The sequence below is a fragment of the Giraffa tippelskirchi genome, chromosome 2, assembly GCF_054371585.1.
Source record: "Giraffa tippelskirchi isolate mGirTip1 chromosome 2, T2T-mGirTip1v1.2.pri, whole genome shotgun sequence".
NCBI classification, from domain to species: Eukaryota; Metazoa; Chordata; class Mammalia; order Artiodactyla; family Giraffidae; genus Giraffa; species Giraffa tippelskirchi.
The window spans coordinates 82,968,655-82,995,090 of record NC_137276.1 but is presented as its reverse complement, the minus strand read 5'-3'; the positions used below and the strand labels follow the sequence as shown (position 1 = coordinate 82,995,090).

The 26,436-nt window shown below is 42.7% G+C and overlaps 1 protein-coding gene across 1 annotated transcript in view; it reads right to left on the bottom strand.

Annotated features, from left to right (window-relative positions):
* Nucleotides 1–26,436, bottom strand: part of NID1 (nidogen 1) — an 89,958-nt gene that overhangs the window by 23,507 nt on the left and 40,015 nt on the right. The window contains exons 6-12 of the mRNA XM_081569435.1: nt 25,657–25,908; nt 23,870–24,070; nt 21,164–21,409; nt 19,207–19,350; nt 11,905–12,030; nt 7,117–7,266; nt 5,885–6,007 (exon numbers count right to left, since the gene is read on the bottom strand). Coding sequence (XP_081425561.1) covers nt 5,885–6,007; nt 7,117–7,266; nt 11,905–12,030; nt 19,207–19,350; nt 21,164–21,409; nt 23,870–24,070; nt 25,657–25,908 — 1,242 coding nt within the window. The remainder of the gene's footprint in view (nt 1–5,884; nt 6,008–7,116; nt 7,267–11,904; nt 12,031–19,206; nt 19,351–21,163; nt 21,410–23,869; nt 24,071–25,656; nt 25,909–26,436) is intronic.

Genomic DNA, 26,436 nt, shown 5'->3' with positions numbered 1-26,436 from the left:
TGAAACTATGGAGTCCTAGCCATTGGACCATCAAGGAATTCCCAAAATATCCTCTCTGTAGGGCTTGGAGAGCAAAGGTGTGGTGAAGTGCTTTTTTATTTTAATCTTTATTGGAAGACTATGGTTATACAATGCAGGGCAGGCCTCTACTGACTTTTTCTGCTAAGGAGTAGAGAGTAATATATTTTGGGTTTTGTGGGCCGTATGATCTCTGTCACAATTCAATTCTATGGATGTGGCATGAAAGCATCCAAGTTTAATACATAAATGAATGTGTTTCAATAAAACTTCATTAACAGACACAAACGATGGGCCACATTTGGCCTGTGGGGGATGTAGCTTTCAACCCTGGCTCTAGGTCATTGCTAGTTACATTAGGGAGAAATCTTATATAAATACTCGTGTATTAATATATTACTGTGTTAATTCTATATAAATAGTAATAATAGAATAGATAATAATACATTACATATTTCATAGAATTTCACATCTGAAAAGTGTTTTTGTTCCTTAGTTCCACCACTTCTGCTCTTGTCAGCAATGCTGGTCAACCAGTGATGTCAGGAGTAACCAATCCCCTGGTATTATTTGAGACAAGAGTGGAATGTGATGAGACAATGTGCACGGCTGGAATTTTAAGTCCTGCACTCCAGTGTTCATCTGTGACTATATCGTCACCAGGCCTTCAAAGTGACATTCGGTGTGTGCTGCCAGTGAATGTTTCAAGTGTCTTTATCTGCATTGCCAGTTCTCACGTCAGCCTGCTGGATGTGGCTGCCCCCTTGATTAGAAGCAGTGAGCCCACCAGAAAATTGTGTGTTGAGCCTGGCAAGGGGCATCTGGGTCTGCTCTTTTGTTCCCAAAAACCAAAAAAAAAAAAAAAACAAGGTCCTACTGTACAGCACAGCGAGCTATATTCAATATTCTGTGACAAACCAGAAAGGTAAAGAATATTAAAAAAAAGAATGTCCGTATGTGTGTAACTGAGCCACCTCACTGTACAGCAGAGATTATCACAACACTGTAAATCAACTATTTTTGTTCAGTCACTCAGTCGCGTCCAACTCTTTGCGACCCCATGGACTGCAGTACACCAGGCTTCCCTGTCCTTCACCATACCTCAGTTAAAAAAAAGAAAAACAAACAAAAAGTATTTGATGTAGGAAGAGCCGAACAAAGATACAAATAAGTCATCCGGTTGATAATAAAAATGGTCTTGCTCACTCTTAGGTGTAGGGCTTGCTTATACCTCAGTATCTCACATTTGTACAGGGTTTTAGTTTCTGTACCAGCTGTCTCCGTTCATACAGGGTTCACTTAATTCTCACTATAATCCTGTGCAACAGGCAACTATGGCTTTTATGTCAAATGAGAGAATTGAAGTTTGGATTGGCTCCCCCAGGCCACGGCACTAGCAAATGGTTTAGCTCAAGCTAGAATCCAGGTCTCTGGATCCCCAGCTCAGGCCCAGGCCCTCTGCACACACATGCCCAGTGCCCAGGGCAGCCCCCGCACACTGAACGTGTTCACACACACACACACACACACACACACACACACACACACACACACACACACACACTAGCTTAACACACTCACCAAAATTATCTGTGGCCCACAGACTTGTTCTCCGTCAACATCTATATATGGTGCTGCCTTTCCAATCAGAAAACACGCCTGGTGTTCTGTGTACTGTCAACAAAACCAAACTTTTAACAGAGTAGGGGTACCTCTCTTTTCTGTGGCTGACAGGACTGTGAGCCAATACACGAAATCTCCAGTGATCTAGAATTTCCAGTGGAACTTTGAAGTGCTATATCTTGAACTTACATAACAGTGGGGAAGAGACCTCAGTGGTGCCTCAGGAAACAGAACTTAACAAACAAAAACAAAAAGTGTGTTTATGGAAGCTGTGTTTATGATCTCACTGTGTTCCTGGGAATGGCTTCTCAACATGGCCCACAGTGGCCCCTCCAGGCCCACACGGGGAGGGTCCCACTATGGGTGGGGTAGGGGTGGGATGGTAAAGACACATATCCCGTCCTGGCTTCTGGCTGATAAAATGGTAACTGAGGCAAGATTCTCCTTACTCTTTACTCATCTCTACTCTTTCCTCTCTTTACTCATCTCTTTATTTGCTTGAGGGAGGAAGCATTTAGGATATACTTATCTGGGGAACAGCAGGGAGTCTGGGATGACTTTTCTCAAACTGAGGACAAAGAGAATGACAGGAGGTCCTTCAATAGATAAACTTAAAGGATAAGAAAGGGATGGCAGAGGGAACTAGATAGAAAAACAAGCTATGCTCCTAAATTCTTGACCCACAGAAACTGTGAGGTAATATACATTTACTGTTTTAAGCTGCTAACTCTGGAGGATAATTTGTTTCAGAGAAATAGATAACTAATATGGCAGTTTTCAAACTTCCTGACCATGATCCATAGAAATGCATTCCACTCTGCAATTCAGGACACATACACATACACACACTTACACACATACACATGTGCACACAACTCAGTCATGCACTAGACAAGGATATACAACTATCACTTCATGAGACAAGACTTATTCGTACTGCACATACTCTGCATACTCTATTTGCTTGATTATTGTTTTCTATTTCATTCCATTCCATTTAAATGAAAATGGTAATAACAACCCACTAAGCTAATTTCACAATCCACACACGTATTTTGGGCAAAGAGTGCAGAAGAACAGCAGAGAACAAATCACCATTTTTTTCTGTTTTGCTTATCGTTGGTTGATACTGCAATAGCCATGTCTGTAACTGACTAACCTCTAAAGCTAGTTTTTTTTAAAAAAATCAACCCCCTCTGTATAGAGTAGGTACCAAAAAATGCTGAATGTCTAATCCCTACACTTCATTATGTTTGGCAATAGGAGTTTGAATGATACTATACTTAATCTTTTTGTCAATATTTCATTAGGTATTTAATCATATAAAATTTAAAAAAAAATGGTGAAAACCTCAGTGTTCCTATTCCAACTGGAAATACATTAGAAACAGAAATGCAGCAAGGCTCCCTAACCCCAATTTCCTCTCCAGTCATAGAAGGTAACCTTTATCCTGAGGTTTTAGTTTCTCATTCTCATGCGTGCAGCTTATCATTTCATCGTATATGTATATACGTATGCAGGCTTCTTTTCATATAGACTTATATTTCATATAAATGTGATCACACTGTCTATATCCTTTTGTGACTATTTTTTTAATAGGTAAGAAATAAATTTATCAAGAGAGAGACACATACTGAGTGTGGGCCATCTCGAAAAGTGAGAGCTTTGTATGACTACATTTTTTGCCCAATAGACTGTCAAGATTTATTCATTAACTCTAGTTCATTCATTTAATTAATTAATTTTCGGGGCCACACTGTATGGCTTGCAGGATCCTAGTTCCCGGACCAGGGACTGAACCCAGGCCCATGGCAGTCCAAGTGCACACTCCTAACCACTGGACCACTAGGGAACTCCCTTTAGTTCATTCATTTCAACTACTGCTATGTATTATTTCATGGTATGAATTGTACCCAAACTCATTTGTCCATTCCTCCTGTTGGTAGTCTCTTAGATTTTTTTTCTCTTATAAACAATACTTGATGGAGACATGCATATTTCTAAAGTACATTCTCTCTTGAGCATATAAATAGATGATGAGTTTCTTAAGAAAACAGTATTAAATACCAAAATAATCCTAGCAAAGAACTCTAATTGGTTTTATCCTTGTCCCGCTTTTTTATCCCAGGCTACAGGTCTGGATTTGTTTCTGTGTAGTCAACAGAGCCAAGGGGGGCAAGGAGTTGGGTTAAAAAAACAAAAAGAAAAAAATGAAACATCTACTTTCTTTTGAACTGGAGATGTGAAGAAAGCCTAAGGATATAATGACTTAGTCATTTTTAATAGTTGCTGGAATGTTTTAATTAATTTCAGGCACAAAAGGTTGATGCTGCCTGGGTTCATCTAGGCTGGGGGTTGGTAAATTTTTTCTGTCAAGGGCCAGGTAGTAAATATTTCAGGCTTTGCAGGCCTTAAAGGCTCTGCCACAGCTACTGAACTCTGCCTTTGGGGAATGAAAGCAGTTGTAGACTATTCATAAACTAAAGAGTCTGAGTGTTCCAATAAAACATTATTTGCAAAAACACAGGCAGTGGGCCAGATTTGACCTGTGAGTCATAGTTTATTGACCTCTGTCGTAAGCAGAAGAAAACAATTTAGACCAGCAATATGTAGTATTATGTACCAAAATTTAAACTTAATTTAATATTTTTCTCATTTTAGATGCTCAACTATCCTAAAAACCAGTCACACCAGTCCTGCTGAGAGTATGAATAAATAAATACTTGTATATACCACAGTAGGAATGGAAACTAATGCAGTCATTTATTTCCTTGATAACTATAAAGAACTATGAGCCCCACCATGGACCACGTAATTCTGCTGGACACTGGAAACATGAAAATAAAATCCAAGGGACCTATGCTCAAGGCATTCAAGGCTAGTGGAGGAGACAGACATTGAAATAGTTCTTAATCACTCAAAAAAGTGGTTATGTGGAAAGTTCCACGTATTTCTTATTGAAACATTGATAAATAAATTTGACCATCAACAGCAGCAACAATTAAAGTAAATACCAACACAACTGGTTAACTCCAGTCAGAGGCATCAAATGTATCCTTAATCTCATGACAGGTTACCATGTGGTTTGGGGAACTGAATTCGGGTTAGAGTCCATTGGGCAGAGTTTAGTCTTAGTTTGAATCTTAGTTCTAGCACTTACTACCTCTGGGATCTTGATTGTGCTTTTATTTCTTTATGTTTTAGCATCTTTTATATAAATAGAAATAATACTACTACTTAAAGAGATGATTATGAACATTATATGAAACAGTAGATAAAGCACCTAGCACATAGTAGGCTCCACACAAAAGGCAGCCAATTATATGTATTCATTCAAAAGCATTTATTGAGTTCCAGGATCATTCCAGGTACAGAACTAGGGCCATCATTATCCTTATGATCTAACGAAAAGTCTCAGGTCAGTAGGCAACTTTAGAAGCTGCACAGTCCAGGTATAAGAGGTAGTACAGACAATTCTGAAGAGTCCTCAGCCTGCCTCTCCCCATAACTGGTGGCCCTCACCTCCCTTACCCCCACCCCAGCTCTATTCCCCATGACTCTTCAGAACCTGTGATGGTTAATTCTAGGTGTCAACTCAGTTGGGCCACAGAATGCCCAGATATTTGGTCAAACATTATTCTGGGTGGTTTATGTGAGGGTGTTTTGGCCTGAGACTCATCTTTCACTCCATGAACTAGGTAAAGCAGATAGCCCTCCCTTACGTGGGTGGGCCTCATCCAATCAGTTGAAAGCCAGAATTGAACACAAATGTGGACCCTTCCCCAAATAAAAAAGAATTCTCCCTTCTTGATGACCTATGAATGGAACATGAGTTTTTACTGCCTTTGGACTTGAACAGAAACACTGGCTATTCCTGGGTCTCCAGCCTGCTGACTATAGTACTTGCGACTAATGGACCTCTATAACTGTGTGTGGGTCAATTCCTTCTAATAAATCTCTTTATATGTAAATAAATACATTTCTCTCTCTCTCTACACACACATGTTCATTAGATCCACTTCTCTGGAGAACCCTGAATAATACAGATTAGTTCTTACTCTTCTGATCTAGATGTGGTACCCCTGGAATTGTGCAGTATAAAACTGCATTGCTCAATCACCCACCTCAGCTCTCCACGAGCCTCCCACATACCCACCTTGTCTTCTCTCCCAGGGCTATGGACTCAGTACTCATGGATATAGACAGCAATGATTTATCTACTCCAAACACCCCAACACCTCACCTGCAGGCACACAATGGAAGCCATCTCCTTGGTAACCAGGTTTGCACTGGCACGTGAAGGACCCTGGCGTGTTGTAGCAGAAAGCATCGGGGTGGCATCGGCTTGGCTGGCATTCATCCACGTCTGCAAGACAGCCACCAAGCCCAGGGAGAGTGAGATTTCTTCCAGAATTCCTAGTTTACACAATAATATAAGCCACTGGCTCCACTTTTAGGGACCCAATTTCTGATCTGGGAAACATGATTTAAGAACTCACTAAACATTAATTATAAAAACACTGATTCCTCAATTTCTGTCTAGTGCATTTACAAATGTGTTTCACTTTGATGTTTTCATGAAAAACCAAGCATACAAAAGGAAAAAATGAAAGGATTTTTTTTCATTATTTCCTTCTTATGAATGAGAGCTTCAAAAATGTCTAAGAGTTGGGAGACAGATGATTAACCGACTGACAGAAAAATCTCAGAGACCAGAGAAAATTCATATTCTCAGTAACAAAGAGAAAGTATTTCAGAAATCATGATCTCTTAGAAAGGCTTGGACTTTCCAGAAATACTCTAGGGTATAATGTTAAGTAATTTTGCAAACCAAGGGACCAGGAAACTATGTTCAGAGTTATCTTATTTAAAATTATCTTGAAGAGCACTCTGGCCACCAGCGATAGGCTGATCTGAGGTCTGAGAGAATTTTATGCAGTCAAAAAGGGGACTTAATTTTTGGGGTAGCACAAAATTAGAGCAAGTATATATCTTATTAAATAAAAGGCTGAACTTTAAGTTACATGTGTGTAAGCATTGTTAGTCTTTTCATGAAAGACAAACAATCTCCTTAGTCCCTAGCAGACAGCAGGTGTTTAATTATGCCTGAACAACCAAGTGACATGGAACAAAATAGTACAGGGAGAACAGGTGTCTTCTCCAGTAAGATATAGCTCCCCAAACAAAATGCATAATTCAAACTACTAGAGAAACAAAATGCAGCCTGTTTACTCAATAGAGTTGAGAGAATTTGTTGTTTAGTTGCTAAGTTGTGTTTGTGACCCCATGGACTGTAGCCTGCCAGGCTCCTCTGGCCATGGGATTTCTCAGGCAAGAATACTGGAGTGGGTTGCTGTTTCCTAGAGAGACTAATTCTCTTGAATTCAGAGGAGGGTTAGTAATTAGCATATTATAAGCATCACCTAGGGAATTTTTTCAGGTCGCACAGAGAGGAAAGTCAGAGCAACCACGCACCTTGGCAGGCTCGGCCATCCCCAGAGAAGCCTGGGAGGCAGGAGCAGGTGTAGGAGGAGCCGCCCGTGTAGATGCACTGGGCCCGCTGGGAGATGTCACAGTCATGAAGGCCAGTCTCGCAGTAGTTGATGGGGCGCTGGTCCATGACAGCTTCAGACAGAAAGTTAACACACAATGTTTAGGTGAGTCCCCTAAGCAGACCCCAGGCCTTCCAAGCAGTGTAGTCCAATGAGCTGGAGACTGTGCCTGGGGCCCAGACTCCCAGACATCTCTTCAGGTTCATGCCCGCTCACAGCGGGGTGGTACCCCTGCTCTCCTTTGCTTCCTCCCCACTGGATCCCACCTCTGCCAAGTGTTCACAGACTGACCCCACAGTGGGTCATACAGCCTGGCTTTCGACCTCAACTTCAACCCAGGGCTCTGTCTAGGCCACTCTCCACACCCAGTGCCCGGAACCAAATTCCCCCTTCATCTGGATGTGGAGGTGGGCCACTGCAGGCAGACACGCTTCCTGTGTAACTCTGTTGGTGGAGCATTTGGGCCTGACGATCTGAGACTTCCACACAGTATTTCTGACTTTGGCTCATTATGCGTGCGTGAAGTCACTTCAGTCATGCCCGACTTTTTGTGACCCTATGGACTATATCCCACCAGGTTCCTCAGTTCATGGGATTCTCCAGGCAAGAATATTGGAGTAGGTAGCCATGCCTTCCTCCAGGGGATCTTCCTAACCCAGGGATCCAACCTATGTCTCTTATGTCTCCTGCATTGGCAGGTGGGTTCTTCACCACTGAGCCACCTGGGAAGGCCTTGGCTCACTAGGTTGGAGGAATATTTATTATGAATACCAAAGTAAAGTCATCCATTTCCCACCAGGGAAGGAGCAATAACCTTTCCCAGGGAAATGAGACAGGGAGAGTGGAATGACTGCAGGGCTCTGGGGTGGGAAGCCCTGGGTTTCAACCAGGTGCATATGAGTCCACTATGTGGCTTTGGATAAATCCTATCAACTTTCCGGAGTCGCACTTCCTCCCTCTGTAGAATAGGAATGACTTCCAGCTTTCCAAGCACAGAGAGGTCCAGAAGATGGGACTATTATTTTCTAAAGGGTCCTGATGACAAGACTCCTAGGATGAGGACTCAGGAAGTAGGCATGTGACACAGAGGCTAGACAATTAGACTCCATCTTGTACTCTTGCCTCAAGATGACAGTCAAGGGTTGAGATGAACTAACTCTAAAAAATGCTTGAAATAATCAAGGAAACTTGAATATGGACTGAGCATTCAATTATGTTAAGAAATTATTCATTTTGTTAGGTATGGTAACAGCATTGTATTTGTGTTAAAAAAAATGTGCCTTTATATGTCAGATATATATTATGCATATAATGTGCATAAAAAACTAGTAACTCTAGTTAGATGACAGGATATTTGGGGTTTTCTTTAAAGACTGAAATATACCAGCAAAACACTACCACCCTCCCCAGCAGTAGCAGTAGCAGTAATAGGGATGGGAAATAAAAAAAGACAAACAAAATGCTTTATAATACGGAAATTGAATAATAGGTACACCAGGGTTCATTACGTTTTTCTCTCTACTTCTGCATATGTTTGAAATTTTCCATAATAACAATATTTTAAGCCTAAAGAAAAGTCAAGGGCTGAGGTCTAGGAGGTGATTTCTGATGGCTGGTTCAGATACTCTGGGATTCATAAGGTACTTTAACTTCTGGTTTTATAGTTCTAAGGCCCAGGTCAGAGTACTGGCCCTCACAATGTCATAACAGAACCTTTCCTTCTCTCCAAGGAGGCCCTCAATGTTTAGATTATCCTGGATACAAGAGAACTCCTCATCTCTTTCCTCAGTGAGTCTTCCCAAGATTAATTCCAGTTTATTCTGCCTCAAGGGCTTCCGGAGAGAGAGTTCTTAATGTTGCCAGAGGATAGGTAAAGAAGAGGATGCTCTTCAAAGGTCTGGGTCCATGAGAGTTTAGCAAAGTACCGTATTGATGGATGAAGGCCCAGCCTGTGGACTTAGCGGCCTAAACTCCTGAAGTTGAAATGTTAACTAACTCCCATGGAATGGAACAGGGATCACTGAAGCAACTCTTATGGGCCAGAGGGTTACTAGATTTTAAATTGCTACAAGCAGTCCAAATTTCTGCCTGGAAAACAGAAAACCAGATTACATGGAACCAACCCAAGGACACACTCTGTTTCCTTGAACCCCTCCCATCTTCTCACTTCCCATTGTTTCTAACATTCTTCTTTCCTCCAGGGTCTTCTCTTGACCAATTCCTGCAGCTCACAAAATGTGAAAAGGACACTCTTGGAGAACTGGGGTCAAAAAGATAGAAAAAATGTATTCAGACAGAATAACCAGCAAAGGAGTCTCAGTCCTCCTCCATTAAATATTTGTCATTTAAACTAGGTGAGTGATCACTTCACATGTTGTGTTTGCTCCCGCCTCATTTTGCCCCACCCATCATAACAGGGAAGGACCTTGCTGCAGCCTGGATGGACGGGTCCTGCTCAGCCATCACCTTCATCTATGCTTCTATTTATTATTTTTTCGGGGGGGGGGGGTAGCCAAGCTACGAGGCTTGCATTACCTTATTCCTCCAACCAGGGGTTGAAACTGTGCCCCCTGCAGTGGAAGCATGGAGTCTTAACCACTGGACCACCAGTTCCCAGGATCCAGTTTTAACAAGGAATTCCGGGAGAGTGAGACTGATCACTAAATTATCCAGTGATGAGCCAGAGTATTTTTTTTGCATTCAGGCAGACTTGGTTTTATCCAGTGAGCCATCACTCTGTGTGGTTAAGTCTCAAAGGAGCCAATTAAAAGAGACAAAATGCCAAGTAAAATGGAATTGCACAGGGGCTACTGACAGGGGGAGAAGCACTTGAACTCCATGACCTTCAAGTGGTTTTCACACTTGTTTCGGAGAGATGGGATCCATCACTCAAACAAAATGTTGCTCAGAATTTCATATATAGGAAAATGAAATAGTCTGTCCATGGCTTACTTGTGTCCCTATTGGCAGATCCTAGGGCATCTCTAAGGGCTCCTTGGGACACAGGAAGCCCATGGTCCAGTCTAATCACCTCATTTTACAGGTGGTAGAGAAGTTAAGTGTCTTCTTCAAAATCAAAAGCCTAGGAGTAGACATTTATTTACCACCTGTGTTACACCCCGCTCTAGCCCTTCCATGATGGGGGACGCCAGGAACGGCTGCAAACAGAAACCCAGGACATCACGCCTCACACGTGTCTGTCCCAGCACTGTGCGTGTCACCACCCAAGGGTTAAAGGATCTGCCACCCAAGTTTGAGCCGAAATGTAATGTAAATGGTACTACCACAAAAACAGACCTTTGAATCTCCTTCACTGAAAAAAGCAGAGAAAGAAGTCAGGCCAAATTCACAGAAATTGTTGTTCTCAATGGGAAAAAAAAGATAGAGGTAACTTTAGCAGAGCTGAAATCTCAGCTCTGTGCAAGGGGGCCTGGCCGTGTCTCAGTTCACAGATGTTTGGGTCATACTCAAAATATGAGAACGGCCTGTTCCCTCCACCCTCAAGACACCACCTCACCCTAGGACCTTGGCAGCCTCTTATGAGTTTCAAGACAGAGCAAACACAAACCCTGCTAGGGTTTAGTAAACAGCAAGGAAGGGGCAAAGAGATGGTTCATTGATACAGTGAAAGAGAAATATGTTTTAAATTGGGAATAAATGTTGCGCTCAGATGCCCCCTCCAGCATGCTGCCCTCCAGACCTGCGAATATCCAAGAATCTTTGAACTTGAACGTCTTGGAAACTACAGGTCAAAGTGTAGCAGTGGGAAAAAGGGGGGAAATTTAAACAATCTGGCTCTTTGCAGTTGGCCCATCATCACCACCAAAATTATCAATGTAAAGCATAATTAGCCTAATTAATGCCCTTAACTTCTAACTTAAAAAAATTTTTTTTGGCCACATTCCATGGCATGTGGGATCTTATTCCCCAGTCAGGGACTGAACCCAGGCCCTCTGTCTTGGAAGGTGCAGTCTTAACCACTGGACCTCCAAGGAAGTCCCCTTAACTTCTAACTTTGATAGGCTATGAAGTTATGCTAGTATTTGTGGTTTGTAAAATGGAAATCCATAAACAGAAAGGTCCCGAATGAGTTTTAGATGCAAACCAATAGGAATTTAATCAAAGGCATATAATGACACAAATATCTATAAGGTGTTCCCTCCACATGAATCCCAGGCCACTGATTATAAGGAGAAACATATCTAATTGTTTGGATAGCTATTTAAAGAATAATGGAAAGAATTAAAAGGAGTTTTATGAGAAGAGAATGGTATTACTAGTGTAGACAAATAACACTGCTTATGCCCTTGGACCTGTGACTCTCCAGGTAGTCAGAAGAAAGGAGCAGAGACTGATTCACCTTTGTAAACTGCCCTCCCCAACAGCAAAACCAGAAATCTTCTATCTCAGCCAGTATAATTACCTGAGGCAATACCATTCACACAGGCGCTGACATACATCCTATGAGCACTCGTTTTGAAAAGTCACCTACTCACAGACAGAAAGAACAGACTTGTGGTTGCCTGGGGGAGGCAGGTGGGAAAGGGAAGGATTGAGAGTTTGGGATTAGCAGATCCAAACTATTATGTATAGAATAAACAGCAAGGTCCTACTGAGTAATGCAGGGAGCTATATTCAATATCCTGGGATAAACTATAATAGAAAAGAATATAGTAAAAGAACGTAAAAAAAAGTCACCCACAGAACTTACCCACACATGTTCCCGCCTCTGAAAACTGGTAGCCCTCCACACACTCACAGCGGAAGGTTCCTGGGTGGTTATTGCAGATTGCGTGATTGCCACACACCGAGGGCTGCTCTGAACATTCGTCGATATCTAAAGCAAAATTTTGTTTTAAATGCAGACTTTAAAAAAAAACACCTCTCCCAACATCACTATAATAAAATAGAAAGTATTTTGGCCTGCAAATGGATTCATTTTAAAACACATTTTTAGTATTCCAAAAGTATCGCTAAACATTTTCTTCTATGTATAACTAGAGACAGTGATCCCAAGGCCCTCCTCATAAATAAAACTGTGCTTCTCCCATCTCCCCCCAACCCTTCCCACCTTCCATCTCCTGCAGTTGGTTGTTGACCTGGGGACCACTAACATCAGATGGGCAAATCTGTGTTAGAAAGATGTGCAGACAAGTCTCCAGACTCTGAATAAGGTTCCTAAACTACAAACTGTAATTAAATATGTTCTGGTGGTGCTAGTGGTAAAGAATCAGCCTTCAATGCAGGAGACATAAGAGATTCAGGTTCAGTCCTTGGGTGGGGAAGATTCCCTGGAAGAAAGCATGTATTTTTGCCTGGAGAATCCCATGGACAGAGGAGTCTGGTGGGCTACAGTCCATGAGGTTGCAAAGAGTCAGACATGACTGATCATGCACGTGCCACCATCCTGAGTTTAGTGCACTAAAAGGCAAACTATTAAAAGTGATGTTCTTTCATAGGACAATTCTGCAGTCATAGAGTGGTATGACGGGAACAAAGAAATGCACATTTTGAAGTTGAACACATACATACATATACATGTGTTAGTAGCTCAGTCATGTCCGACTCTTTGCAACCCCATGGACTGTAGCCCGCTAGGCTCCTCTGTCCACGGAATTCTCCAGGCAAGAATACTGGAGCTGAACAAGGCTGGATTCAAATCCTGCCTTCTTTGGTGACTAGCTTGTGTGGTCCTGGAGAAGCTGCCAAACTACTCTGCCTCAGTTTCCCTGTTAGTAAGTACATACACTACTATTCATCTTGAGAAGTCCTTCTGACGATTACCAAAAATAGATGCAAGCCTAACCTGCTCAAGAAATGTACCTATTGGGACTTGCCTAGTGGTCCAGTGGTTAAGATTTCATGCTTCCAGTGCAGAGGCATGGGTTTGATCCCTGGTTGGAAAACTAAGATGTCTCATGTCATGTGGTATGGCCAAAAAAAGAAAAAAAATTAAAAATGAAAGAAATGTGCCTATTATTAAGTATAATACCTATACCACCAGCATGGGGATGTTCCATTTCTAGAACACAGCCCTTGGGAAGCCAGTCTACCACTACAGTAAGGCTGGTTGGCCCAGACAAAAAATCAAGCTGATCTGTCATCACCTTGGTTACCTGCCCACTGATGATTTGAAATAAACACAGTCACACAAGATCCCTCTGTGCCAACCTCATTCTCAGGGTGTAGTTACTTCTGGCATTTTTCAAAGTCTTGGCGATGCATGTGAGGAAGATTTCATAACGGCTGAGACCACACAACTCCCCTCCCCTCTAAACCTCCCTTCCTCAGTTTCATAACATGAATCTTGCTCGTGCATCCACCTCCAATGGCCCGTCTAGCCAGTCTCTTCCCTGATGAGGCAAAAGTCCTGCTGGCTTATTAGACAATGTCACACAACACAAGCATTTTTGCCACTTTAGCCCCATAGTTGGACCTACACTCAGACAAAAACACAAACCAAATGGCATTCAGCTTTTTGAAACTATACTGCAACGTACCTTTCTGTGACATGCTTAAGATACAAGATCTCTTATCACTTGTATGTGGAATCTAAACTATGGCACAAATGAACCTATCCACAAAACAGATCAAACCAGTCAATCCTAAAGGAAATCAATCCTGAATATTCATTGAAAGGACTGATGCTGAAGCTGATGCTCCAATACTCTGGCCACCTGATGTGAAGAGCCGACTCATTGACAAAGATTCTGATGCTGGGAAAGATTGAGGGCAGGAGGAAAAGGGGGCGACAGAGGATGAGATGGTTGGATGGCATCACTGACTCAATGGACATGAGTTTGAGCAAACTCCGGGAGATAGTGAAGGACACCTGGTGTGTTGCAGTCCATTGGGTCACAAAGAGTCAGACACGACTTAACAACTGAACAACAACAACAACAACAAAACAGAAACTGACTCATAGACATACAAAACAGACTTGTGGTTGCCAAGAGGTGGGGTGGGAAGAATGGACTGGGAGTCTGGGGTTGGTAGATGCAAACTATTACATTTAGAATGGATAAAAACTAAGGTCCTACTGTATAGCACAGGAAACCATATTCAATATCTTGAGATAAACCATAATGGAAAAGAATATAAAAAAGCAAAGTATTTATGTGTATAACTGAGTTCTTTACTGTATAGCAGAGATTGGCACAACACTGTAAGTCAACTATACTTCAATTTAAAAAAAAGCTACAAGATGTCAGGCCAGGGGACAAGTCCAGGCACCGCTGGAAGGTTCTAGAACAAAGCCTCTCCGAAGCCCCCTCTTAGGAAGCTGGAGCTGGGCTGGGGTAGAGGGATATTCAGCAAGTGTGGCTTCTCGGCTCTATCCACCAGCTGCTGCCTCAGCAGCATGGGAGGAAAAGCTCATTCTGGCTTCATTGTCTCTGCACTGCAGCTCTCAGAGGACATACCGTGCTGACTGCAGGCCTCCACAGCTGAGACTGAACTGCCAGAGCACAGAGCAGCAGTTTTCAATCAAAGGGACAGAACACAATCACCAGGGGAAATTTTCCAAGCTTCATTTCCCCCTGGAAGGTTTTTTAAAAATTATTTACTTATTTGGCTATGCTGGGTCTTAGTTGTGGCATGTGGGATCTTTAGTTGCAGTATGTGGGAGTCTTAGTTCCTTGACCAGGGATGGAACTCAGGCTCCCTGCACCGGGAGTGCAGAGTCTTATCCACTGGACCACCAGGGAAGTCTGCCGCTGGAAGGTTTATAGAAAGGGAGACTGCATGTTTCAAGAAAGCTTCTTAGGGGATTGGAAGGATGTTCTCTGGCAGGCCCTACCAGGAGAACCACTGGCAAATAGGATCTGGGGGCTCCTGGGATGAGGGAGGGAATGGTCCCCTAGCACCACTCCCACCTCCATGCAGGTCTACACATAAAATCCAAGCTGGGTGATGCTTTTTTTTTTTTTCCACAGCAAAACCCTAGCAATCTCCCTGCTGATATCTCACGGTCCTTATAGTTTGGAAATTCTTTGAATGCCTGATCAAAACCCTCTCTTCTGTAAATGGAGGCTAGGACTCTAATCCATTCTTCAGTAGAAACAATGAACTAGTGATAACCGTTCCTTACAGAATATCACAATATCTCCTTGAAGATTATTGTTCTTGTTTGTGTGTGTGTGTGTGTGTGTGTGTGTGTGTGTGTGTGTGTGCGCGCGCGCATATGCTCTCAGTTGTGTCCAACTGTTTGCGACCCTGTGGATTATAGCCCTCCAGGCTCCTCTGTCCATGGAATTTTTCAGGCAAGAAAACTGGAGTGGGTTGTCATTTCCTACTCCAGGGATCTTCCTGACTCAGGAATGGAATCTACATCTCTTCTGTCTCCTGCATTGGCAGGCAGGTTCCTTACCACTGAGCCACCTGGGAAATCCATTACTATTCTTACTGGTCAATATCTGAACAGCATTTTCTCTAGGAAGAGACTTCCTCTCAAATAAATCATTCCCTAACCCAAAAGGAAGATCCTGAATTATTCTTGTAATCACTGCTTCCGTTTTGACTGTTTTTCAGAGTGGCTACTTTTCACATATTTTCAAAAACCCCAACAAATAAAAGTTTCTCCAGTGTGTCCTCCTTATAAATGCCAGGCGGCTCTGGGAAGAGACTTGTCTCAGGACAGATTTGTTAAACGCCTTGAGTGCACTCAAAATTACTCAATGAGAGATTGTCCAAAACTCTCTCTTACAGCCTCCCAATTGAGAAATATAGGGAAGCCGTCCTACCAGGCACCAGAGCTCTGATTCAACTGGATATCTTCTCCAAATTACCTTGGATGGTCACGCTGCAGTGTCCAACCAACCCCATCCTTGTTCTGGATGTCATCTATCATTATATCAATGCTACATACACTGAATGACAAAGGCTCATCCTCATTCTTCTCTTCTGAGGCACTTTCCAGGTCAAAATAATATGTGAAGTGATCTGCTTAATGCAATTTCCTACCAACAGCCTGGTGTCTCAATGCATTAATACTATGAGGCTTATTCTCGTGACCCAGAACAAAAAGTAGCAGGACTGGGAACAGACCCGCGTTCCATGGTGCAAATCTGCCACGTTGAGGGCTAATCACAGGGCAAAACCAAGTACACATGAACATGCCTTCGTGGGTGAGAACGTAAGAAGGGTTTCCAGGAGAGCAACAGATCAATCCATAAAGCATGGCTGGTTGTGCCTTGGGACATGAAGCAGCCAGCCAAAGCAGAATTAGCCAAAGGTTATGGCTTCAGTGAGGAGGGCACAGCAACTCACTCAGTAGTCTTGCCTGGAGAATCCCTTGGACAGAGGAGCCTGGTGGGCTACAGTCCATAGGGTCGCAAAGAGTTGGACACAACTGGAGTGACTGAGCACTCACACATGTATGGCTTCAGTAATTGGAGTAGATGGCTCCACGTTTTATTAATGTTCAGTTTGCTTAGGAAGCTGAAGCTGGGCTGCATAAAGACTACAGAGTTGGAGGCTTCTGTTAGAGAAATGGGGTCACCCCATCTCTATGTGTTGTCTGGCAGGGCTCTGCTCACATACACACAGGATCATGCTGCTCTAAACCAGCCTGAGCCAATTCAGCCATTCAAGACTGGTGGGCTCTCTGGGGAAATACTAGGAAACTGAAGATCAGAGGTGAGTAGGAACTATGTCCCCTACGCAGTGGTATGTTACGAGGAAAACAAGTCTCAGACTGAATTCTATCACACGGACAAACTTATCAGCAAGCTGGCTGAACAATTGTACAAGCTGTTCCTGTAAGCCTAGTTTCTGCTCTTCATCCTTTCAGACGTTCCAGTGAGCACCTTTCATAAATTTCACTCTGAAGCAAACGCAGCATGAGCAGCTAACCTTCACATTAAATCAGCACACTAAAGCTGCCATTAATTGGAGGCATTCAGTGGATTCAATTCAGTGGATTCCAAACCAGAGGCATCATTCCCATACTCCAAATTCTGCTGGGCTCCCCAAATTATTTTGGCTGCAGTCATTCAAGGGGGCTGCTCATCATTCTAACCAAACAGACATGTGCACTAGGGAAGCTGACGTCTAACATTCCTTACATTTGTTGGTGAGCCCACCATGGCAGGTTAAGGAAGCATTCGACATTGTGGGTTTTTGTTTTGGTTTTTGGCCACAAAGCTCAGCTTGTGGGATCTTAGTCCCCCAGTCAGGGATCAAACCTGTGCCCCTTGCAGTAGGAGCTCAGAGTCCTAACCACCGGACCACCAGGGCATTCCTAGCATTTGATATTCTTACAGTAGTTGCATCTGTGTGGATTTTTCATCGAGATAGGCATCAACTAACTGTCTTTTGATGGTGAATTAAAATTTAGTAACAAACATAAATATCAAGCTGTTTATGTGAAAGTATTTAAAGTGAAATTATAAGTAATAAGTATTATACAATGAAGATAGTGGAATATAGGCACTTGAGTCAGGTACTCAAGGTCTAACATGCTAATATCCTTGGTTCAAGTTTCTCATCTGTAAAAACAGGAATAAACTTCCCACCCTTAGGGTGGCCACTATCAAAAAAACAAAACAAGTGTTGGCAAGGATGTGCAGAAATTTCAGCCCTTGTGTACTGGTGGTGGGATATAAAATGAGGCAGCTGCTGTGGAAAACAACATGACGGTTCTTCAAAAAAATCAAACACAGAATTGATGTGACCCAACAATTCTACTTCTGAGTATATCCCCAAAAGAGTTGAAAGCAGAGTCTTAAACAGATATTTGTACCCCCATGTTCACAGCAGAAATATTCACGAGAGCCCAAGAAGTGAAGCAACCCAACTGTCCATAGACAAATAAATGTTTTTTTGTAAAAAAAGGAATATATGCATACCATGGAATTTCTCAGTTTTATAAAGGAGGGGAGGGACAAATTGGAAGATTGGGATAACACAAACACACTACTATATATAAAATAGATAACTAATAAGGACCTACTGTTTCACACAGGGAACTCTACTCAATACTCTGCAATGGCCTGTAAGGGAAAAGAATCTAAAAAAGAGTAGATATATGTATATGTATAACATATTCACTTTGCTGTACATCTGAAACTAATACCACATTGTAAATCGACTATAGTCCAATAAATTTTTTTTTTTTAAAAAGTAAGGAAATTGTGACACAGGCTACAATATATATGAACCTTGAGGATATGATGCCATGTGAAATAAGCCAGTCACAAAAGGACAAATGCTGCATGATTCCACTTAAATGAGTTACCTAGAGTCCAGGAATTTGTAGAAAGTAGAATGGTAGTTGCCAGGGGCTGGGGCCAGGGGCTATGGAAAGTCATTTTTTAATGGCAATAGAGTTTCAGTTTTGCAAATGAAAAGAGATCTGCACATGGATGGTGGTGATGGTCACACAACAACGTGAAAGTACTTGATGCCACTTAAAAATGGTTAGAATGATCAATTTTATATCATGTGCACTTTACCACAATTAAAAATAATTTTTAAAAGACAGAAATGAAAACATCTATCTCATTAGAGTTGCTGAATTAGATGAGATGGTGCTTGTGAAGCACCTAACACAACAATGTTACTAACAGTTACGGTGACATGTGAAGTCACTTCAGTCACGTCAGACTCTTTGTGACCCCATGGACTATAGCCCACCAGGCTCCTTTGTCCCTGGAATTTTCCAGACAAGCATACTGGAGTGGGTTGCCATTTCCTACTCCGTACGGTCATATTATGTGTGTTATAAGCAGCCCTGACTTGCTCTTTCCTTTAAACCTGCGTATTCTCAAGACGAAGTGGTATATGGCCTTATCAATTCTGCTCTGCTGCTTAGAGTCGGGGCATCTGATCAGATGATGCAAGGGCCAGGACCCTTAACATCGTGGGGAAACACGGAGTGTGGGGCTTAAACAACTCGGTATGCCCATCAGTGTTTACCTCCCCTGTGTTGCCTTGCCTCTCCCAGCTCTCTGCTTTACAGAATCTGTTTGCCCCCTGCAAACCTCCTCACACACGTCAGAGCGAATGGCTGTACCGTGGCAGGTCCGTCCATCTCCTCGGAAGCCGATGGAGCACTCGCAGGTGAACTGGGTCCCTGAGCCAGGGCGACAGGCTGCGTTGGCATCACACCCATGACTGCCAATGTAGCAAGGATTCTGAAGAGCGTCAGGGGAGCCATCTGTGAAGGCAGAGACATTGAAACCCCATGAGGATTCAGAAACTCTTACAGGTTACCTCCTCCCCCAGGAAGTAGGGCAGGATTTATGATCAGGAAACCTGCCGACTCCTGCTCACTTGGAGAGGGATCAGCAAACTACATCTCTTTGGACTCATGTCTATTTTTATAAAGCTTTATTGGAAACCAGCCACATGCATTGACTTGCAAAGAGTCTGTGGCTGTTTTCGTGCTACAGTTGTAGAACTGCACTCATGACAGAATTGCATGACTAGCAAAGCCTAAAATATTTACTATTTGGCCTTTTAAGAAAAAATATGCCAATCCCTGATGCCTGGAGCTACAGCAGTCAAAGGAGGGAGAGAAACACCTGCCCTCTTCTGGTTTATGGAGAGCCAAGGGCCAATCTGACCAGCTGGAGAAGTGACCTGGGTATGGAGGGAGAACCAAAAATAACTGAGACAGAGAAATACCACACCCAGACACCAAATATACAGAACCTCTAGGGCTTAAAGATTTGGACTATGTGAGACCTTGAGGCTGGGTGGTTACACTAGCTCCAGCTTCTTCCACAGCCAGAAGCACCCCAGATCAGACCCCAGCTCCAAACTGTGCTGTCCCAGGGCAGAGAGCTCACTGTAGGCTCTGTGCCTGACTTTTAGCAGGTTTGATTTGGATTTCCCCAAGCCCTGAGCACACATTCCTTTCACAGTGAGTGTCAGAGTTTTATAAATGCCCGCCACCAACAGGCACATGAAAAGATGCTCAATATCACTAAATATTAGGTAAATGTAAATAAAAACTACAAGGGGTACTACCTTTCACCAGTCAGAATCGCCATTATTAAAAAGTCTACACATAACAAATGTTGGAGAGGGTGTGGAGAAAATGGAACCCTCCTGCACTGTGGCGGGAATGTAAATTTGTGTAGCTACTATGGAAAACAGTATAGAGGTTCCTCAAAAAGCTAAAACCAGAGTTGCAGTATGATCCAGCAATCCCACTCCTGGGCATATATCCAGACAAAACTACAAATAAATGTGCCCCTATGTTCATAGCAGCACTAATCACAATGGCCAAGATAGGGAAGAACCTAAATGCCCATTGACAGATGAATGGATAAAGATGTGGTACATATATACAACAGAATATTACTCAGCCATAAAAAGGAAAAAGGAATGAAATAATGTCATTTTGTAGCTACATGGATGAACCTAGAGAGTATCATACTAAGGGAAGAAGTCAGAAAGACAAATACCTATGTTATCATTTATATGTGTGACCTAAAATATGACACAAATGAACTTATTTGAAACAGACTCACAGACAAAGACAACAGACCTGTGTTGTCAAGTCGGGGGACAGGGGTGGAGGAGCAGGGGAGGGTTGGACTGGGGAGTTTGGGATTAGTAGATACAGACTATTACATATAGAAGGGTATCAAATGGATAAAGAACAAGGTCCTACTGTATAGCACAGGGAACTATATTCAATATCCTGTAATAAATCATAATGGAAAAGAATAGAAAATAAATACACAAATAGAAATAAATGCCTGGCTGCAGGCAGGTGTAGCCCTTGAATGGTCTACTCTTTACCTTAGGTTTTCTAAGAATCATAGATGAGAAGATGTTTATTTCTGTCAGGAGCTATTTCAGCATGACTTTCTTCTTACGGAGAACAAGAGATGAAAAACAACACATCAAAAGCACAGAGAGGGCCATGCAGGTGGACACATCTCACACACACACACACACACACACACACACACACACACACACACACACGACGCCCAGTCCGAGCTGCCACCTCTTACCCCTCACAGGACCAATGGAGTTGCTGAGAGCATAGCGCAGGATCCTCTCCTCCTGGTTGTACAGGACAAACACACTGTCCACGGAGAGCTGCTGGGTGCTGGGCAGGACCGGCCGGGAGTCGTCGTGGACGCACTCCTGGAAGGTGATGGTCTGGCGCCACTGGTACGTGTGGACGTGCGAAGGGGCAGTGCCATCTCGCTCGGGCTCCATCACTGTGTACTCCCGAGTGGAGGATGATGTGATCACTGGATACGGGCGGCAAGCAGGGAGACAAAGGAGAGAGCTTGAGGATGCAAGAGGCTTAGGACATGAAAATCATCAGCAGGGCTTCCCTGGTGGCTCAGTGGTAAAGAATCTGCCTGCCAATGCAGGGACACGGGTTCAATCCCTGGTCCGGGAAGATACCACAAGCTGTGGAGCAACTAAACCCCTGCGCCAAAACCTTTGAGCTGGTGCTCTCGAGCGCAGGAGCTGCAACTACTGAAGCCCTGGAACCCTAGAGCTGGTGTTCCATAACAAGCGAAGCCACTGCGATGAGAAGCCTGCCCACCACAACGAGTGAGTAGCCCCCACTCACAGAAACTAGAGGAAAAGCCTGACCAGAAATGAAGACCCAGCAAATCCCAAAATAAATAAAATCATCAGCAGTATTCTCTGCTCATAATGCAACCAGATGAGAGGTCAGGTGGAACAGGATAAATAAGACCATTTATTTTAGTGTTGAGATTCATTCCACTACCTAGATTTCCTATTATTGCTGTTATTTGCATTAGTAATATTTATTGTTTTTTCTCATCAAGTGTTTCTCTGTAAGTTCCTAAGTCACCCAGAACCAACCCAGGGACTAAGGCCTGATGGAAAGAGCACCAGCTTGGAAAGAGATACGCAAGAATTCATAACTTGCACCTTCATTCACAAGGAGCATGATCACAGATCAGTTACTAACTTTTTTACCCTGTTTCCTTTACAACATGGACTGGGGTAAGGATGAGATAATGTATATAAAATTTCTGGAATCAAGCAGGCTAATACTCTATAAGACAAACTACCATTTATGGAGCATTGACCACGTGAAGAGCAGAGTGCTAACTGCTTTCTATGGGTTATCTCACTTAGGATTCAATAAATAGTAGCTGCTATAAATAACCCTAGATTAAACAGTTCTCTGATGTATAAAAATGAGACACTAATAGGTTTCAGTAGCCACTTTCTATAAATTACTAAAGAGCTGTGAGCAAATCTGAACAGAGAAGAGAGGCAGTCTTCCCTACTCAGAAGAGAGCTAGTTTACTTTTGGCCCATGCAGTGAAAAATCTTGACTTCCTATTTAAAAAAAAGAAGTACAAAAGGCTCTTTATATTTGTGTGCTCTGCTGTAGTTGGTAATAAAAGCCAGAGGATAAGTAAAAGATTGATGTAAGCTGCCTCTTGTCCAGCTCCCATGTGTTAGACTGCCAGAAACACCATCTGGTCACAGCCTGACTTGCAGGTGGGGTCCTGCTACTCCTCCCACCTCCTACCCACCCTCTCATTTTCCCCAGGAGAGCCCGAGCAGGTCACGAAGTCATGGTAATTGGTACAACCTTTCTAGATGGCAATTTAATAAGAGACTTTAAAGAGTTTCCTTTGACTCATCACTTCCATTTCTAGGAATTTGGTCAGTAAAGAATCAGAAATTTGGTTAAGGTTTATGATGAAGATGATCATTGCAACTCATGAAGACAAGGAAAAATTGGAAATAATGTAAGCTTTAGAAAAGAGAATGGTTTAAATTGACCATACAATAAAATGGTATAGATTCATTAAAAAGTGTTTGCAAAGTCTATTTAATGGAACTATCAAGCAGTGATGATTTGACCTAACTGGAAAAGTGAAGGTATAATAATGTGGTATGATTGCAATTTAAATTGAAACTATATACTTAACTGTAGAGTATACAATAGTATTGCATCAATGTTAAACTTCCTGATTTTGATGATTGTACTGAGACCATAAGAGAATATTCTTGTCATTAGAAAAAACATGTGAAATATTGTAAAATATTTAGGAGATGCAGGATCACAGCATCTATAACTTACTCTCTGTTATATGTAAGGAAGGGAGAGAACAATAAAGAGAATGTAGCAAAATGTTAACAATAGGTGAAGCTGGGGAAATGATATGTGGATATTGTGCTATTTTCAACTTTCTGTAAATTTGAAATAAAAAGTTTAAAAACTATATATATAGAATAAAATTATTTTATTCTGAAATTATATAATATGATGAGCTACTTATGTTGGGCTAGTATACATGTTGATATATATGTGAAAATATGTGTAATATACTTATGTTGGGATTTTTTTATATATAAAGAGAAGTACATGATTTTTCATATATAAGGATAGTATACGTGTTGATATATATGTATATATATGTGAGGTATATATACGTTGGTATATATTTTGTATACAAGGAAAAGGCTGAAAAGAAATACACTTAATTTAATAATCGTGTCCCAGTTTTAGGTCTGTAACTTGTGCTTATTTTCTTTTCTGCACTAAAGTCTCTCCAAGGAGCATGCTCAATGTCTGTAATTAAGGGAAGGTGATTTGAACAAGGTAACCCCTGCATTTCCCTTTCTGGAGGCCAGGAGACAGCATGAGCTCGGGGCCGGAGCCCATGTGCAGCACTGCCCTGGGATGCAGGATGCGGGACGTGGCTCACCCTGCCGTGAGTAGTGGTAGAGCTCCGTGTAGGGCTCGATGTGCACCGAGGAGCCAAAGGCGATCTGCGGCACGCGGCCCTCCAGCTCCGTGTCAATGGTCAGGTGTCCGTGCTCATCAATGCCGCTGAACTGCTGCTTAACAATCAGCTTGTCCGGGTACCCCACAAAGGTCACCTCAGCCTGGCGGGTGAACTCCCCCCCTGCAAAGCAAGGTCAGTCTGTCACTTTGCTGTCAAAGAAGTCACACTCATGCCTTCCCCGGACTCATGGTGGGGACAGGCTCACACCTCCTCTACAGATGCTTTAGTCTGGTGAGTAGAAATAGGGCTGGTGATGTCAAGGAAAGAGCTGGGTCATCCTCGCAGCGCAACTCAGTCACGCACAAGAAACAAAAGCCATTTCCCATCCAAAAACCAACATCTGAGATGGGTGGGCTCAGGATTTGTGCTGGAAAAAGCGGGTATCGGGGTTTGTGCTCAGTACTGGTTGGGTGAACTTGAATGAGTTACTTAAACCCACTGAACCTCCATTTCCTGACGATGAAAATGGTGTACAATATCCATCTTGCAGAAATTAGATAAGTATGTTAAAAAGTGCTCTGCCAAATGTCAAGTGCTCTAAGACATCAGTTAGGGGGATGACTATTGTTCACAGCTAAGCCCCGGCCAGGATGGGTGAGTTGTTCAGGGCAAACCATCACCAAGTCCAGACACCATTCTAGGAGGACATACCATGGGTGCTGGCTCAGGACCTCCCCTTGGTCTATGCAGGGCAGCAGTCCCAGACAAGCAGGAAAAAAATACTCCACCTTCTTCCAGCCTCCTCCCTTTCCCATGTTTGCAGTCTCCCCTGATAGCATGGCTGGCAGCTATTTCATGATATGTGAAAATTATATGAAATTTACATTTCAGTGCCCATGAATAATTTCACTGGAACACAGTCATGCTCATTCATTTGTGTATTATCTATGGCTGCTTTCAACTGATAACAACAGAGCTGAACAGCTGCAACAGAGAACGAATAGCCTAAAATATTTAGGCAAAGCTTAAAGTATTTATTCTCTGGCCCTTTGCAGAAAAAGTCTGACAACTCCTGCTTTACAGTCCCCAGGCCCAGGCAGATATCCCACTGATAATACATGTTCTGGGGCAGTTAAGGACCACTGTAGAAACAAGTTATTTGCTGTTGTAGGGAATTTGTAAAGATTACCTCTGCCTCCCTGAAGTTGATGTAAGTTACAAAGTATCTTCAATTTAAATCAACCCATATACAAACATCACCAATATGAAATCACTCCCTGATCAAAATGCAATTCTAGATAGTTTTAGTTAATGTACTGTTGTTGTTGTTCAGTTGTTCAATTGTGTCCGACTCTCTGCAACCCCTTGAACTGCAGCACGCCTGGCTTCCCTGTCCTTAACTATCTCCTGGAGTTTGCTCAAACTAATGTCCATTGATGTCATCTAGCCATCTCACCATCTCTCACCCGCTTCTCCTCTTGCCCTCAATCTTTTCCAGCATCAGATTCTTTTCCAATGAGTAGGTTCTTTGCTTTAAGTGGCCAAAGTAATGGAACTTCAGCATCAGTCCTTCCAATGAATATTCAGGGTTGATTTCCTTTAGGATTGACTGGTCTGATCTCCTTGTATACTAATGAAAAGCTTGATGATTTTACCCCAACATCTTATTTCCAGAGCCACAAAATATTTATTTGTAACTTATTTGCAGACACGTAGAGTTCTGTTTCCATTCAAGCCAGCCCATTAAGGGTTTTAAGGTCAATTACCTGTGATGCTGAAGCCATTCTTGAATCCATCTTGCTCCACTGCAAACATCCATCCAATGATGCCTCCAATAGGGGCCAGAGGAAGCAGAGAGTACCCGACAGTCTCCGGAATGGTGCTGATGGCTGTGTAGGACCGCCCATGGTTCATCACCACATAAGAATGGAGGTCGGTATTCTCAAAGACAATGGGAACCTGGCTGTCCCCCACAAAGATCCTCCCTTTCACCTTGCCATTAACTCGCTGGGGGGAACCTGAAAGAGAAACAAAGAAAGAAGCCAGCCCTTCAGAATAGAATAGTATGTCTGGTGGGCTCTGTACCTGTAAAGCAAAGAGCTCAACAGTGCCGGGGTAAAGGGCTTTTGGGGTAAGTGAAAGAAGTCATTCTTCCCAAGACGAAGGCAGTCCCTGCAGCTATGTCTATGAGCTGTAGAAATTCCAACTTTCTTCCTCTCTTCCATACTGATAGATAATGGATAGCAGAAAAGTTGGACCCATTGTATGATGAAGGAACATCAGAGGCAAATAAAATAATTTCAAGAGAACAGCATCATGGGTGATCCAGAACTAAGTGATATATAACTGATCACTTTTGAGAATATCAGGGACAGAATTAGTCATTTCACTGGGACAATGGGGCTAAACTGGATGGGACATTAGGTTGCCTGATTTATAACATATCTTTTTTAAAAAAAATAACTATTTTTGGCTGCGCTAGGTCTTTGTTGTTGTGCATGGGCTTTTTTAGATGCAGTATGCAGGGGCCAGGGAAGCTACTCTTC